We start from the raw sequence: 14138 nt of genomic DNA, 5'->3' as shown, positions 1-14138 counted from the left end.
GGCGAGTTCTAGTTATTAACACGTAACACCATGCCAATATAAAAAAATATATGTATATGGCTTCACCAGAAAGGACCCAATTGTCCTTACCAATAGCATAGAGTAACTTATACTAGAGCGGTACTGTCATAGTAAATTTTGTAACCCCAGTAAATTCACTGCCATCTGTCGACACACTTTAAAACTAAAAATAAATATTTATAAAAATACGATAAAATGTATTTAAATATGGATAAATGATTTTTTTTATTTGCATTAATTATTTTTATGACTTTGACCCATGTTCTTTCACTGATATGCGTTAAAATTGTTAAATAACAAACGAAACCGTCAACGCTATCTATACGACAGTAAGCCAAAGCTAGTAGCGCCCTCTGAACGAGAATCAAATTTTCTTGATTTTCGAGGCACGTTTTTTCCTTAGACTGTATACATCTATTACGGAGTTATATCTATCTTTGCCAATAGATATAGCGGACGCTCACGGATATTTGAATCCTTTCACTGTTTTATAATGTCTTCAGGATGCGCTAACATACACCAATAATTACCGGGGATTTCTGGCAAAGTAATAAAAAAAAGTTGGTATTAGATTTTATTATAACTACATAAATAAGATCATTTATATACAAATTATTGGGTTGGAGACAATATACTTAAGGCACTTAATATTATGGTCCCTTTGAAATTATATAACAGGAAACAAACATATCATAACTACGACTACTACAAGATGCATCACTGTTGTTATGATTTATTTTTTGAATAGTGAGACCGAATAATAACATTAATAACAAACTAGTTACCATTCCTATGATTTAGTGACGACCTGCGGTGCATTCTAACTACAAAAACAATGCTTATTAATCATACGACACAAAACAATTGTTGCAGTTATTATCGGCCCAAGTAAACCACACTTTGCATGTAGCAAAATATATGGTTACTTACTCACCTCACAAAAAATAAATTTGTCCAAAGCCTGATCGAGACATGACACCATACTGCTACAATATACAACACATATATTAATACTGAATTTACAATGCGAATTATTTACATTCAACAGTTCTATCGATAACTAATATTTCATACAGTGCCCTTATAAGTGCTTAATCTAAACAACTACGTTATAATGGCAACATTAGTGCGAAAACGCAAATTAATTGTACACTTATGGCTTCACAGGAGCCTACCTGATTTTTCATCATAAATCAAGCAGCCTTTTTTGTTTTTCTGGAAAATTTTATTTTAGCCCTACCGAAGATATCAATAAAATATTTATGGCAATATTGCACTAATATCAATTAACAAGATTATTCATTACGTTCCTGTCGCCTACCTCCCCCACCCCGAAGGAGCAGCACTCGGATCATTCGAGCGATACAGTAGACTTCAGTCTTAAAACGGTATATTTTATCACATTACTAGTTTAAAAAATACCAGCACCAAAACGATACGTCTAGAGCTAGGGCGAGTTAGCTCATTTGCACATAATTAAGGGGGAACTGTCCTCTGAGTCCATTACACTCGCCGAAGTACCACTCGTCGTTGAGCTTGGAGAGCACGGCGACGGTGTCGCCGGCGCGGAGGCGCAGGTCGCCGGGCTGCTCGGGCTCCAAGTCGTAGAGCGCGCGCGCCTCCGCCTCCGCCTCCGCCTCCGCCGGGCCCGGCAGCGGCAGCGGCACGCGCACCTGCACGTAGTTGGCGGGGAACAGGCCCGAGGCCCCGCTTCGCACCCTCCCGTACAGCCATTCGTCGTCCACTCGTCTTATTAGACTGATTTTTGAATTGGCCTGTAACAACAAACAAGGAAAGATATAAATGGATGTAGGCAGCGTTATGGAACATATAAGAATCACAATATTTGAAGAGAAAAAATGGTAATATATTTAACCGGTATAAATTACATTATTGAATCTACCAACATGTAAGTAAATTCGACTAACCTACTGCGAGTGACTAAAACGACTTCCTGCATGTAAGGCATTATTTTATGTTAATAAATACCTCCATAGTATACTTATACTACAATGATGATAGACATATGTCAAAGGGACAAGAAATACTGGGTATATACCTAAAGCACTGGGCAATAATAAATAGTCGCCTAATAAACAACAAAGTGAGTCTTTAAGTGGGAGTAAGTCATAAGGTAGCTTCAGACAGTTAATGATATCAATAAAGCGCAATAAAAACAGCACTCCACGAGACTATCCTCGAGGCCTTCACCTCGCATCTAAACGAAGCACGCTCATGATTACGAATTACATTTAGATATTCGTCAGGCAACAAACGAACATGATTAGATACCTACAAAGCCCGTCAAAGTTCGCCCCTAGTAGTTGACTCTAATATTCATAAAAAACCGTGTAATCGGAGGTCACTTTATACCGGCCAGTTGTGACCGAGTGGATGATAAGCGTTGTGAACAACAAACATGTAGATTTTGCGTATCATCGCTGCATGTACCTAATGTAATGGTCATTATCACGAACGATAAGAATCATTATCAACAACAATGTTTAATTAACTGGAATAAGGTGACTTGATCTGGGGTTTATTAGCATGTATAGTTTCGTTCATTAGTCTCAAAACAAGTTTTATCTAATCTGCGATTATAGCCCGTACAGAACAATGGAACATAATTACTATGGTTTTTAGTGTGTTACAATAATTGTAATTTTTAGTGTGCTACATTTCATGACGCAGCAATCGTTTCATGAAATGATCGGTAGGCCACATCATGAAAACGTCAAACCTAACCTAACCATAACATGAAGTGATCAATTATGAAATAAAATTTTATGAAATGATCAAGTCTAAATATGATCTGGCCACGACATATAGTCATATATTGTCTACTATATAGGTTCGGTTGCACCAAACCACCAAACTGTATGTCATCATTAAAGAGTTCGCAAAATTTTATTATTTAGAAGGTTTCGCCGGGTGACGTTGATCCTCGTTGATCAGTCTGTCAAGTGCGGATGGTGCAACTGACACTTAGGGTCGGTTGCACCAACTGTTTGTGATCTTGACGTTGATCAGTCTGTCAAGTGCGGATGGTGCAACTGGCACTTAGTCTAGGTAACGAACGGTGAAAATAAAGGCAATAGAAGGGCAATTCTATTTAAAGTTGTACCCCCTTGCATTTTAGATTTTGGAATTTATGTATTATTTCCGCTCAGAATCACGAGCTCCATCGATCCTAATACGAGAAAAAAGGTGTCCCCAAAATTTCATACAATTTTTCTTGCCCGTTTTGTTACGGTCATAGAAAGTTGTATTGAAAACCGTAACCAAATGAACCAAACATTTTGGGGACAATTATATGATAGAAATATAAAGATGAAAGAAGCTCGTGATTCTGAGTAGAAATAATATAAAAATTCGCAATTATAACACAGTTTTTTTGGTATAATAGAAATGCCCAGAAATTAAAATTACACACCGAAATTGCGACTGTCAACCTTTTCTGAACTCTCAATGATTGTATGTAAATCAACAAAAACCCACATAGAGGAGAGGTGGTGCATAAGCTCATAACAATATACATATGTATTGATTGTGACGTCACTCTTTACATCTCTCTCTGTGGAGAAAAAATTGATTTTGAAATTTCATAGAGTAGCTGCTTCGTCTGTTGAATCAGGTGGACTCAATATAACTTTCGAGAACCACCAACTGACTAGAATCGTATGATTCAGTTCTAATTACTGACATCAATTAATAGACTCGGTAAGTCGATAATTAGGAATATACATAAACTGCCGTTCTGGTATAAAAATAACACAGTAACCTACACATATATATTCGGTTAAATCGTACTAAATCATTTAACGCTCGTATATAAAACTTTAACCTCAAGCAATAATCAAATTATGTCTATTAACTATTGTAATTTCCACTACATTGTGCATAATAGTTACTATCACATAATGTAATTACATTATTTTTATAACTGATGCATAATAAATGGTAATAAAATGTGCATAATGCACTCATTATGTCGGACCAGCAGCCAGTAAGATATTAAAAGTTCATTCGAACAATATCCTCTGTCCGTATAAAAACCTCGCGATAACAAGTTCCTGTCATTGTTATCGGAGACTGAATGGAAACAGATTTATCAGTTCGCCAACGCGACGTCGCCAATTCACTGACGTTCATACGAAAATAAACAATTGGAAATCCACACCTATGTCAATAAAAACTACAGAGTACGTCATAGGAACATATGGCCGATACGTAATGTAACACTTTTGTGAAAACATAATAATACTTAATATAATATAATATAGTAAATACTTAATCCAGTGAACAATGAATGAATGAAATTATTTAATCCAGAAAATATTTCCATATAAGGTTAAAACATTTAAAACGAATTACATAATAATATATGATTAAATTAAATTAAGACGTACACAAACACAAAAAATTAATGATCGGTGATCGGTGACAATGATCGGTGTAGGGCGGCTATGCAATTTTATCGCACGGTCACTGACACGTGCCAGATTACTACAAAATAAGCGGAGCGAAGTACGGAAAAAATAAGCTACCCAAATTAATAATTCCACGCAGACGAAGTCGAGGGCAAAAGCTAGTAACTTATAAGTAGGTCAGACATTACGAATTACGACGCACATCAATAAAAACGTGTCAGCGTTGCGTTTTGTCGTTAATGCCGCTAAATAAAACCTAACAATATACCTATTAGAGAAATCCATTTTAGTTGTACTAACAACTAACATAAATTGCTACGTGTAAAGGGACCAATCTTCTTAAAACTAAATTGCTCCTAGTATAACAAGGAGGTACATAGCTTCATGCCGCCAGGCTAATATGTATACAAATTTATATGCAGGGGTGGTACCTCTTCTCTGCAGCTGACCGTACGTACTTTGTAAATTATATGAGTAGCAAGTCATATACAAAACCCATGCAGGCCATGCAGATTCTCAAATAACCTAAACTAGTGGCTCTATGATCTGTTTCGCGAGCTCCCATTACTCCAACGAATTGAAAAATATCCATAAACAGATTAGACAAAAAAACAAACTTAACCTCCTATGGCCCAAGGTCCTACCTATAGTACCTCTTCAGTTCGATGAAATTTAAATCCTATTCAATTGGGACTGAATCGCTTTTGCTTTGTTTCGTTCAATTTTTCAACAACGCAAAATCAACTCTATTTCCTACACCATAGGTTCAAATTTCAGTGGCAAATTTTGGATTTTTCATTTGTATGGCTGGGCCTTTAGGTTAAAAATTGGCTAAATTTCGTATGCCAATGGCACTTCTACGTTGACATTGGTTTAATAACAAATGGAAACAGACAGGACAGGATTCTAGAACATGTTTATATCTTATTTGATCATGAATTCATGACTAATATCTTAGACAAGATAAAAAAGAATAAAAGTCTTATGTAAGGTCAATTATGTCACAGTCGAGACGAAAGGAGCGTAATAATAACTTTGTATATGTACCTGCAATGTTCACACTTACAAAGGGGGCAAAGGGCAGGCATTGATCATGTCTTATACGTAGGTATATTTTAGTAGATGCTTAAGTTTACTGTCCACGGCATCACTAACTAATTTCAATTCGTACTGAAACTCCAAGGAGTAGAACGCGTATCTCGTGGATGGAGCAATCCAGAGGTCGTTTAATATTGTCTCGAAGATACATGCAGCCCTGTACCTCAGGTTACGCTGTATGGATCAAAATATCCATTACCCGGCTTCCTTATTAGACACATAGTGAAATTGTAGATAAAAGAGTAGGAAAAGTTATAAAAATGAAAATTTGTATATGTTACGATATATAAAAGTTTGATCCACTATCACGCAAGAACAGCTGAACGGATTTATTGAAACAAGGACATACGATTTTTTTTATCCCGGAAGCAGTGCATTTCAGGGGTAGAAATTTAGTACATTCGGAAGATTGCGGGTCACTTCTGGATGAGATTGGCACAGGACCGAGATAAGTGGCGTACTCGAAGAGAGGCCCATGCTAAGCAGTGGACAACAAAAGGCTGATATGATGAAGCGGGAGGGGGTGGGCCTATGCTCAGCAGTGGGCAATACAAGGCTGATATGATAAAGGGAGAGGGGGTGGGCCTATGCTCAGCAGTGGGCAATAAAAGGCTGATATGATGAAGCGGGAGTGGGTGGGCCTGTGCTCAGCAGTGGGCAATAAAAGGCTGATATGATGAAGCGGGAGGGGGTGGGCCTATGCTCAGCAGTGGGCAATAAAGGGCTGATATGATGAAGCGGGAGGGGTTGGGCCTAAGCTCAGCAGTGGGCGATAAAAGGCTGATATGATGAAGCGGGAGGGGGTGGGCCTATGCTCAGCAGAGGGCAATAAAAGGCTGATATGATGATGCGGGAGGGGGAGGGCCTATGCTCAGCAGTGGGCAATAAAAGGCTGATATGATGAAGCGGGAGGGGGTGGGCCTATGCTCAGCAGTGGGCAATAAAAGGCTGATATGATGAAGTGAAAGGGGGTGGGCCTATGCTCAGCAGTGGGCAGTGGGCAATAAAAGGCTGATATGATGAAGCGGGAGGGGGTGGGCCTATGCTCAGCAGTGGGCAATAAATGGCTGATATGATGAAGCGGGAGGGGGTGGGTCAGTGTAACGACTTCTACGCGAAGAAGTTGCGGGCAGAGGCTATTTCCAATATTTACCGTTTAGATAAATAATATTAAGAACGATATTCCAAATAATTTGATCAGGGGCTGAATCGCCATATCCCGTAGTTTATATAATTTTGAAATTATAAGATTAGTACTAAGTTAATAAATATGTAAATTCGTACTATAACAATACACAGTTTTTTTTAATGACAACTTCCTGTACTTATAACCAAAACAAAATGTTATCAGCGGGAATTTCAAGAACTTTGGGCATTTTATTTGGGAGTCGAAATAGTCTTATCTTAGTAGAAATTATAAAAAAAAAAATAAAAAAAAAAAATAGTAGAAATTATCTAGGCACGATCTAGTCAAGGGGTTAATCCAGGGGGATTTCGGAGGTCCCGTGATGCCAACGTCAACGCAAAGTCAACGGCCAGAAACGATTTTGGAAGAAATGCTCCATACAAACTCCTGAAGTGATGAGCAACACCTACATATTTCAGGCTAATAATAATCTACCACTTGGCCGCCGGCCATACCGTCATAAACAAAACAAACTGAAAATTTGTTTTTGTTTTGACGATTGATTCTAGAAGCGATCGATACAGCAGGTATTCACTTAAAACGTTTCCTTACCGCGTCCATAGGCCAGGAAATAAATACCCAAAAAAAGGTATAGAGGGAAATGCAAGGAACACAATTTTTAACTTCGTAGCTTTGTTTGGACTAGTTAGGAGATGAACATATCAAAAGTCCCCGGCCTTCCCTGGTGCTGGGGGGAGAGGGGGGTTTGAAGGTTCCATTTTTCGGTTTTTCGATTATATCTCGGAAACTATGCGTCTGAGTGACTTGGCCACTTATACAAAATGAAAAAAGATTTAATCTGTTACAAGTTTTATTCAGTCAAGTTTTTCGATATCTTGTATAGTTTTTGAGATATCCGCTCTTGAAGGTTTATTTAGGGCTCTCATTTTTATCTTGATTATCTACATCAGTAAAGCTGCTAGGCCGGGTTTGGTAACGTTTTCGTATAAATCGGGGGTGCTGAAAGGTGTATTGTTATACCATAAATGAATTTTCCGAGATATAATCGAAAAACCGAAAAATGGAACCTTCAAACCCCCCTCTCCCCCCCAGCACCAGGGTTACGGCCGGGGACTTTTGATATGTTCATCTCCTAACTAGTCCAAACAAAGCTACGAAGTTAAAAATTGTGTCCCTTGCATTTCCCTCTATACCTTCTTATTGCTTGGCCTACCAATTGCAATTACAGAATACAGATATTGGTAAAAGCACAAAGCAGAAAGCACTCAAAGATTCTACGCAATAAAATTCAAATTAATCAGATGTGATACAGCAGCCTTTGCATTGCCAAATCAAGTAGGTAAATATAGCCGGTCAAATAAGTTCGTCAGTAGCAAAAATTTTCTATGGAACGATTACCCTTTGCGCCTACAATTTTAGGGTTCCGTAGCCAAAGGGTAAAAACGGGACCCCATTACTAAGACTCCGCTGTCCGTCCGTTTGTCTGTCCGTCTGTCACCAGGATGTATCTCATGAACCCTGATAGCTAGACAATTGAAATTTTCACAGATGATGTATTTCTGTTGCCGCTGTACCAACAAATACTAAAACAGAATAAAATAACTATTCAAGTGGGGCTCCCATACAACAAACGAAACGTGACTTTTTTTGCCGTTTATTGCGTAATGGTACGGAACCCTTCATGCGTGAGTTCGACATGCACTTGCCGGTTTTTTTTAGTTTCCCGCCTTTTTCTAGTGACGGAAATGGCTTGACAGACTATAGATACGTATAATAAGTCGTCCCTCGTCCTATATATTAATGTTTAAAAATTAGGAGCTAAAAACAGATTTCATACAAATGTTTAAATGCTCCTAACTCTTATAATAATTAAACATTCGGAAAAAATCGATTCGAAAAGGGGCATAGCTGTGATATACAACAAATTGTGTCAAAATATTTTCAATAATGTTAATATCCAGAGAGGAAAATGAGGACTACGTTTGTATGAAACGACGATTTCGCGCGGGTCCTCCACTTTCGTCTTAAGTGTAAACTTACCGAAAAGCATAAATCCTCAGGGTGATCAGTGAAGTAATCAAACAGAGCGATGGCGTAAGGTTCTTCATCCGAAGGTAAGTCTTCGGAGGCGAAGTCGGTTTCGTCGGGCCACGCCGCGAGCTCGTCCTCGGCGCCCGGGGGCGGCGGCGGCGGCGGGATCGTCGGCATCGGCGGGGAGCTCTCGCGGTCCTCTCGCTCCGGAGACTCCCTCTCCCAACTGAACGGTTTCGAATCCTAAAACGATATTGTTATGTTTAATAAAACTAGCAACACTGAAGTAGTGTTTACGCAAAGCAAATTGTAGTAGTAGTAGTAGTAAATCACTTTATTGTAAATATAAAATATAAAAGCAAATTGTCATACTAAATAGATACGATCGCAACTACTACAGCTACTAATGGTACTGTAAGGATCATAGCAGCAGCGCTGCAGCAACAACATACCACCTTATTCATGGTTGCCATTACCACTCAAAGAGTGCGCAAATAAAGATGACGAGACATATTTATATAAGTATCAAGCGGCAATTTCGAATAGTTATAAATTATAACTAATTTGTTAATTGACTATAGTAGGTAACAGGAACAGGTAAACATATCTACGTAGGTTCAATAAATATAACACGGTGTAGCGCGTGCGTGACGCCTCGTTGCAACTACCTGTCTACTTGACATTGAATTCGTTTTTTGGTTGCGTCTTTTGCAACACTATGTATCATTAACATTGTTTCGTGAGTTCGTGACTAAAAGACAATAGTTACGCGACATGAATATATGGAAAACGGCACGTAAATGTCGTATTAAGTAAGCATTCATTGAGCTAACCGGTAGTGCTAGTTATCGGGTTGTATTGTAATCGGTGTCAGCTTAGCTTTAGACGGCAATTTTCCAACAGCCTTTCAGAAAAATTGCTCTAAAAGTATGCAATTGCACCAGCCAATACAGGTATTTCAATCATGGCGCAAGTTGATTTCTAAATCGATCTTTATTTTAAATTCGAATTGATTCGCCTGTAAAACAATCGTGTTGGTTTCAATACCTTCAATACCTAGGTTGGTACTAGGTATGCATAAATACATTACTATCCTATATTTAGGGTAAGCAGGTATTTTGGCAAAAGTTAAAAATAGTTGATAACGTATTTTATCTTTATTATTATACCTAAGTAATGGGTCTGCGTAGCCGTAGTGTATCCGGATATCCGAATTATCCGGATATCCGTCGAATATAGAATCCGGATCCAACGTGTCATAGGATCCGGATAATTCGGATATTTCGGATCTCACGGATCAGCAAAATATTATAGGTCATGGAACTCATGGACCTATAGCACAAACAATTTTCGAATAAAATTAATGAAAGATTTCGTACATTTTGTCATACATTTTTTTATTGTACATTTATTTTATTTAAATTCAAATACTTCAAGCTAGGTACATCACGCGATAACGTCATAAAATAAATACAAATATTGCTTAAACGAAACAGTAGTACCAGTAACACTTAAAACTAGCTACCTGAATACTATCTGACTGGAATAAGGGACTAAGGGTAAGTATTAGTATGTTTTAAAGTAATAGGGTATTACACTGTATTTAAAATAAATTATTTCACACCATGCATGAAATAAAGCACCACATAATTATTAGAGAATTTCAACTGTCTAGCTATCATGATTCATGAGATACAGCCTGGTGACAGACGGACAGCGCAGTCTTAGTAATAGGGTCCCGTTTTTACCCTTTGGGTAAGGAACCCTAAAAACAACTGCTATCTATGTTTCACTATTAATCTTCTGGTGCTTTATTTCATGCATGATTTAAAATAATCTATATTAAAAACAGTCAAAAACCCTATTATAGTTTGTCAGTTAAAAAACTTCAACCAATTAGTTTCACAACAAGATAATAGAACATTTCGATGCTAGTGCGGAAAGTATGCCATTACCACACGAGCAGCGAGATATCGATAAGACTCGGGACGAGAGAAGAATGGCATTTCCGCACGTGTATCGAACGACGTTTTTTAATACAGTTGCGAAAAAATAAGAAAAACAACAAGTAAGGAATGAAAACAATATCAAATGATGCCTTTGGAAACTTAGCTTGTAATAAGAAAAAACGCCTCTTCTTTGACAGGCGTTTCGGCAGCTATTCCTACCTCTACCTTCCATAGCTATTCCGTTCCATTCAGACAATAAGAACGGTTTTTCAATCTTCAATATAAAAAAAAAATGTGTTATAATGATGAAGAGGTAAGTAATAAAATATGAAATATGTATATTTTTCGTATTCTTACATTAACAGCAGGTTATTATGTTGGTTACGACGTTTGAAGGAAAGTAATATTAACACTCATCAATAAGTAGTCATGAATTGGAACAAGTATAAATTAAAAAAAATTGGAAAGTAAAAAGCACTAGTTCGCGAATACCAACTTTCCGCACGCTAAACAGCTACGTAAAGTAGCATTTTTTGAGCAACTGTATTAAAAAGGAATTTTCCTAAACCCAAAAAGTAGGTAGGTACTAGGTACTACTTTTGGTTCATATAGTTTGGTGAAGTTTCCAGTTAATAACATGCAATTAGGTGAACAAAGAGCTCAGGGTTGTTCTGAATGGCACAATTACAACATAACTACTTAATGATTGGGTTTAATTGATATCATTGCAGCTATGACATCAGAAATTATGAATATTTTAATACTCACAAAGCTATCTCCAAAACCATTGTTTATCTTCTGAATTGGAGTGGTGGTGTTCAGATTCATTGAGGTGACAGACAGACTTCCGATGGAACTCTTCAACAAGGCAGAGTTGTCAGGGGGCTTGGGTCGGGCTGGCTTTGCCCTTATTATAGTAGGCCCCACAGAGAGAGCTGGTGCAGGTACACTCGGAGCACTGGACACTTCAAACAGATCTCTACTTAAAGTGGGCTTCTTTAATAAAGGAGGCTTATTGGAAGCTGGCGGTGGTGAGAAAGGATCTACTGCTGAAAAATCATCTAGAGTATCCTCTTTATTCATTTGTTTTCTAGAATGAAGAAAGAGATCAAAATCATCTTCGAACCCACTCTCAGCCTGCGAAGCATTTCCATTATTAAATGCATTGTGGTGATTGGTGGAGGTGGTGGCATCGGAACTGAAGCTATCAACACTGAGGCCATCACTGCTAGATCTTGTTGTGAAGGTGGGAGAGCTAGGAGGTGAAGACAGGTCTATCAGTGCACCAGTCTGAACATTCTTTGGTTCACATCTTGGAAACATTTTGCTAGTATCCAGTTCACAGTTTCCATCCATTAGTAAATTATTGTGGTTAGTATTAATGATATGACTACTTTGGTTGGTGACTGGTGTTTTGCTTTTCCTGGATAGTAGTGACGTAAGAACTGTTGGCTTTCTCATAAAGTGGGAAGGTTTCACCGGGATGTCTGGCTGCCTGCTGTTCACCTTGGGTGGTGGTGGCCGTGAAGGTGGCATCTTTTTGTGAGCAAATTGTGGTGTTGGCTCAAATAAATCGGAACCAAAAGGATCATCATTCCAATTGGTCACTGGTGAGTAGCGATTGACACCAGTGCCTGGCACAGCTGGAGCTTGTCTAGTCGGACCCTTAATTCCTAGGACAAAAACAAGTCTATATAAATACTTATACTTATGTATCTTAAGCTTGTTAATCAACAATACAATCTATCAAGAAAGTAAGTAATATTCCATTGTATTACCCACCTGACATCTAATAACACTTGCAGTCACGTAAATTGATATTTATGATATCATCATTGTCATTTCACTCAAAATTTCTTTAATTTGCAATAACAAATCATACACTGGATGTTAGCAATAAGTGCGGCCGTCGCGTTTCCTATGTTACACAGCTTCGACGAACCGAAGTGAACCGAAGACAATGATTGCGTATCCAATTAACTCGCCACTTGCGAACAGCCGTGCGCTGCGCAGTCGAGCGACACGCAAATAAGAGTGTTACGGCCATCCGCACACGCGATAACTGACTCCCGATAAATTATCCAGATCCACCCACTGATGGCGAGACGGGCGACACAGCTCGATGGCCCATCGCCGTACGAGCGCGTACCAGTTACTGGATCGTACGGCCTTGATTAAGTTCGCACAACTAATGCGTCACACTAACAGGGTTAACGCGACTTCTTTCAGGCTTCTGCATATATGAGACTATGTACTGGTAAACGGAAAATTTAAACAAAAGGAAAATAATGTTATACGTACCCTGTTTAAATAAATCCATTATTTGAACGGCACAGTGCTATTTCATCGCAAAACGGTGGTTAGTCAACTACAACATTAAAACATCAATGCCTTTTAGAGTCACAAACCAATTTTGGTACTATTACACATTACATAAAATTACATTAACCACGACTTTCCAAGAAAATTGTATTGTTTCTAGGAGAAAAAGAAAAACCGTTTAGTTTATTTATACAAGAACAGAAGGTAATGGACTAATGGAGTACCGTTGTGACGTTCTGACGTTTGGTTGTCCTGCTCGCTCTTTTTGACTTGTACAGTCGCCATCAGATATATCGGAGCGGCCGAGGTGCTCAAAAATATCTGTACACGCATTCTAACGCTTTTTTTTTATTTTATATATATATAATAATATATTTATTGCTTTCACATTGGTCAAATTACAGATGTTCTTAATCGATAATGTATCACAACATGACACCCTGTAAGGGTATTGCAATTTTATCTATCTACTCTAAACTAATACATATGTAAATTAAACACAGAGATAACATTACACAAAAGTAATACCTATCTAAGCTATGTATTACTTATATGTCTATTTATGGTATTTATTACAATCAAAATATTCTTGTATAGAATAAAAACAATTACTCGTTAAATAATTTTTCAAGCAGTTAACAAATTTATCATATTTTTGCTCTCCCGCTATTTCCTTTGGGAGACTATTGAAAATTCTTATTGACATATTATAGGGGCTCTTATTACTTATTTGTAAGTTACTGGCGGGAAGGGCTATTTTATTTTGGTGTCTTAAATTTAAGGTACAAGTATTATGACGATCTTTAGCTTTTAAATATAGGTCAGGATGTTTTCTTACAAATTTACATGTTTCTAATATATAGAGGGATGGTAGAGTTAAAATATTAAATTTTTTAAAGTACGGTCGGCAGCTTTCTTGGTTTTTTATATTACTTAATATTCTTGTTCAGATATTTGTGAGCACCTCAGTCGCTCCGATATATCTGATGGCGACCGTCTGTACAGTGTACAGCCTGTTTTTTGCATGAAGCTATATTTAAAGTGGAAGGCGCTATCACTTTTTTTGCCATACTAAATTGAACCTTATCACCAAGCCAGAAAGGTGTTCTTACCAGACTAGAGAAAACGGTCCACTTGAAA

At 37.8% G+C, this 14138-nt stretch overlaps 1 protein-coding gene across 2 annotated transcripts; it reads right to left on the bottom strand.

Moving 5' to 3' along the window:
• Positions 1-582: 582 nt before the first annotated feature.
• Positions 583-13160, bottom strand: LOC134756189 (SH3 domain-containing protein 19). Of its 2 annotated transcripts, none has more exons than XM_063693017.1 (4): positions 12978-13160; positions 11445-12349; positions 8737-8970; positions 583-1796 (listed from the first exon to the last, which is right to left on the bottom strand). In XM_063693017.1, the coding sequence occupies exons 1-4, from the start codon at positions 12994-12996 to the stop codon at positions 1479-1481; spliced, it is 1476 nt and encodes a 491-aa protein (XP_063549087.1). In that variant the 5' UTR covers positions 12997-13160; the 3' UTR covers positions 583-1478. The 2 variants fall into 2 exon arrangements, with proteins under 2 accessions (XP_063549087.1, XP_063549095.1); XM_063693025.1 differs by lacking the exon at positions 12978-13160 and adding an exon at positions 12459-12607.
• Positions 13161-14138: the final 978 nt, after the last annotated feature.

The sequence above is a fragment of the Cydia strobilella genome, chromosome 1, assembly GCF_947568885.1.
Source record: "Cydia strobilella chromosome 1, ilCydStro3.1, whole genome shotgun sequence".
NCBI classification, from domain to species: Eukaryota; Metazoa; Arthropoda; class Insecta; order Lepidoptera; family Tortricidae; genus Cydia; species Cydia strobilella.
This window is presented reverse-complemented; position numbering and strand designations above follow the sequence as displayed.

Coding starts and splice junctions, on each gene's coding strand:
- LOC134756189 (XM_063693017.1), bottom strand. Junction 8,971..11,444: donor ATGGTTTTGGAGATAGCTTT/GTGAGTATTAAA, acceptor ATATCGTTTTAG/GATTCGAAACCGTTCAGTTG. Junction 1,797..8,736: donor CTGAGGATTTATGCTTTTCG/GTAAGTTTACAC, acceptor TTGTTGTTACAG/GCCAATTCAAAAATCAGTCT.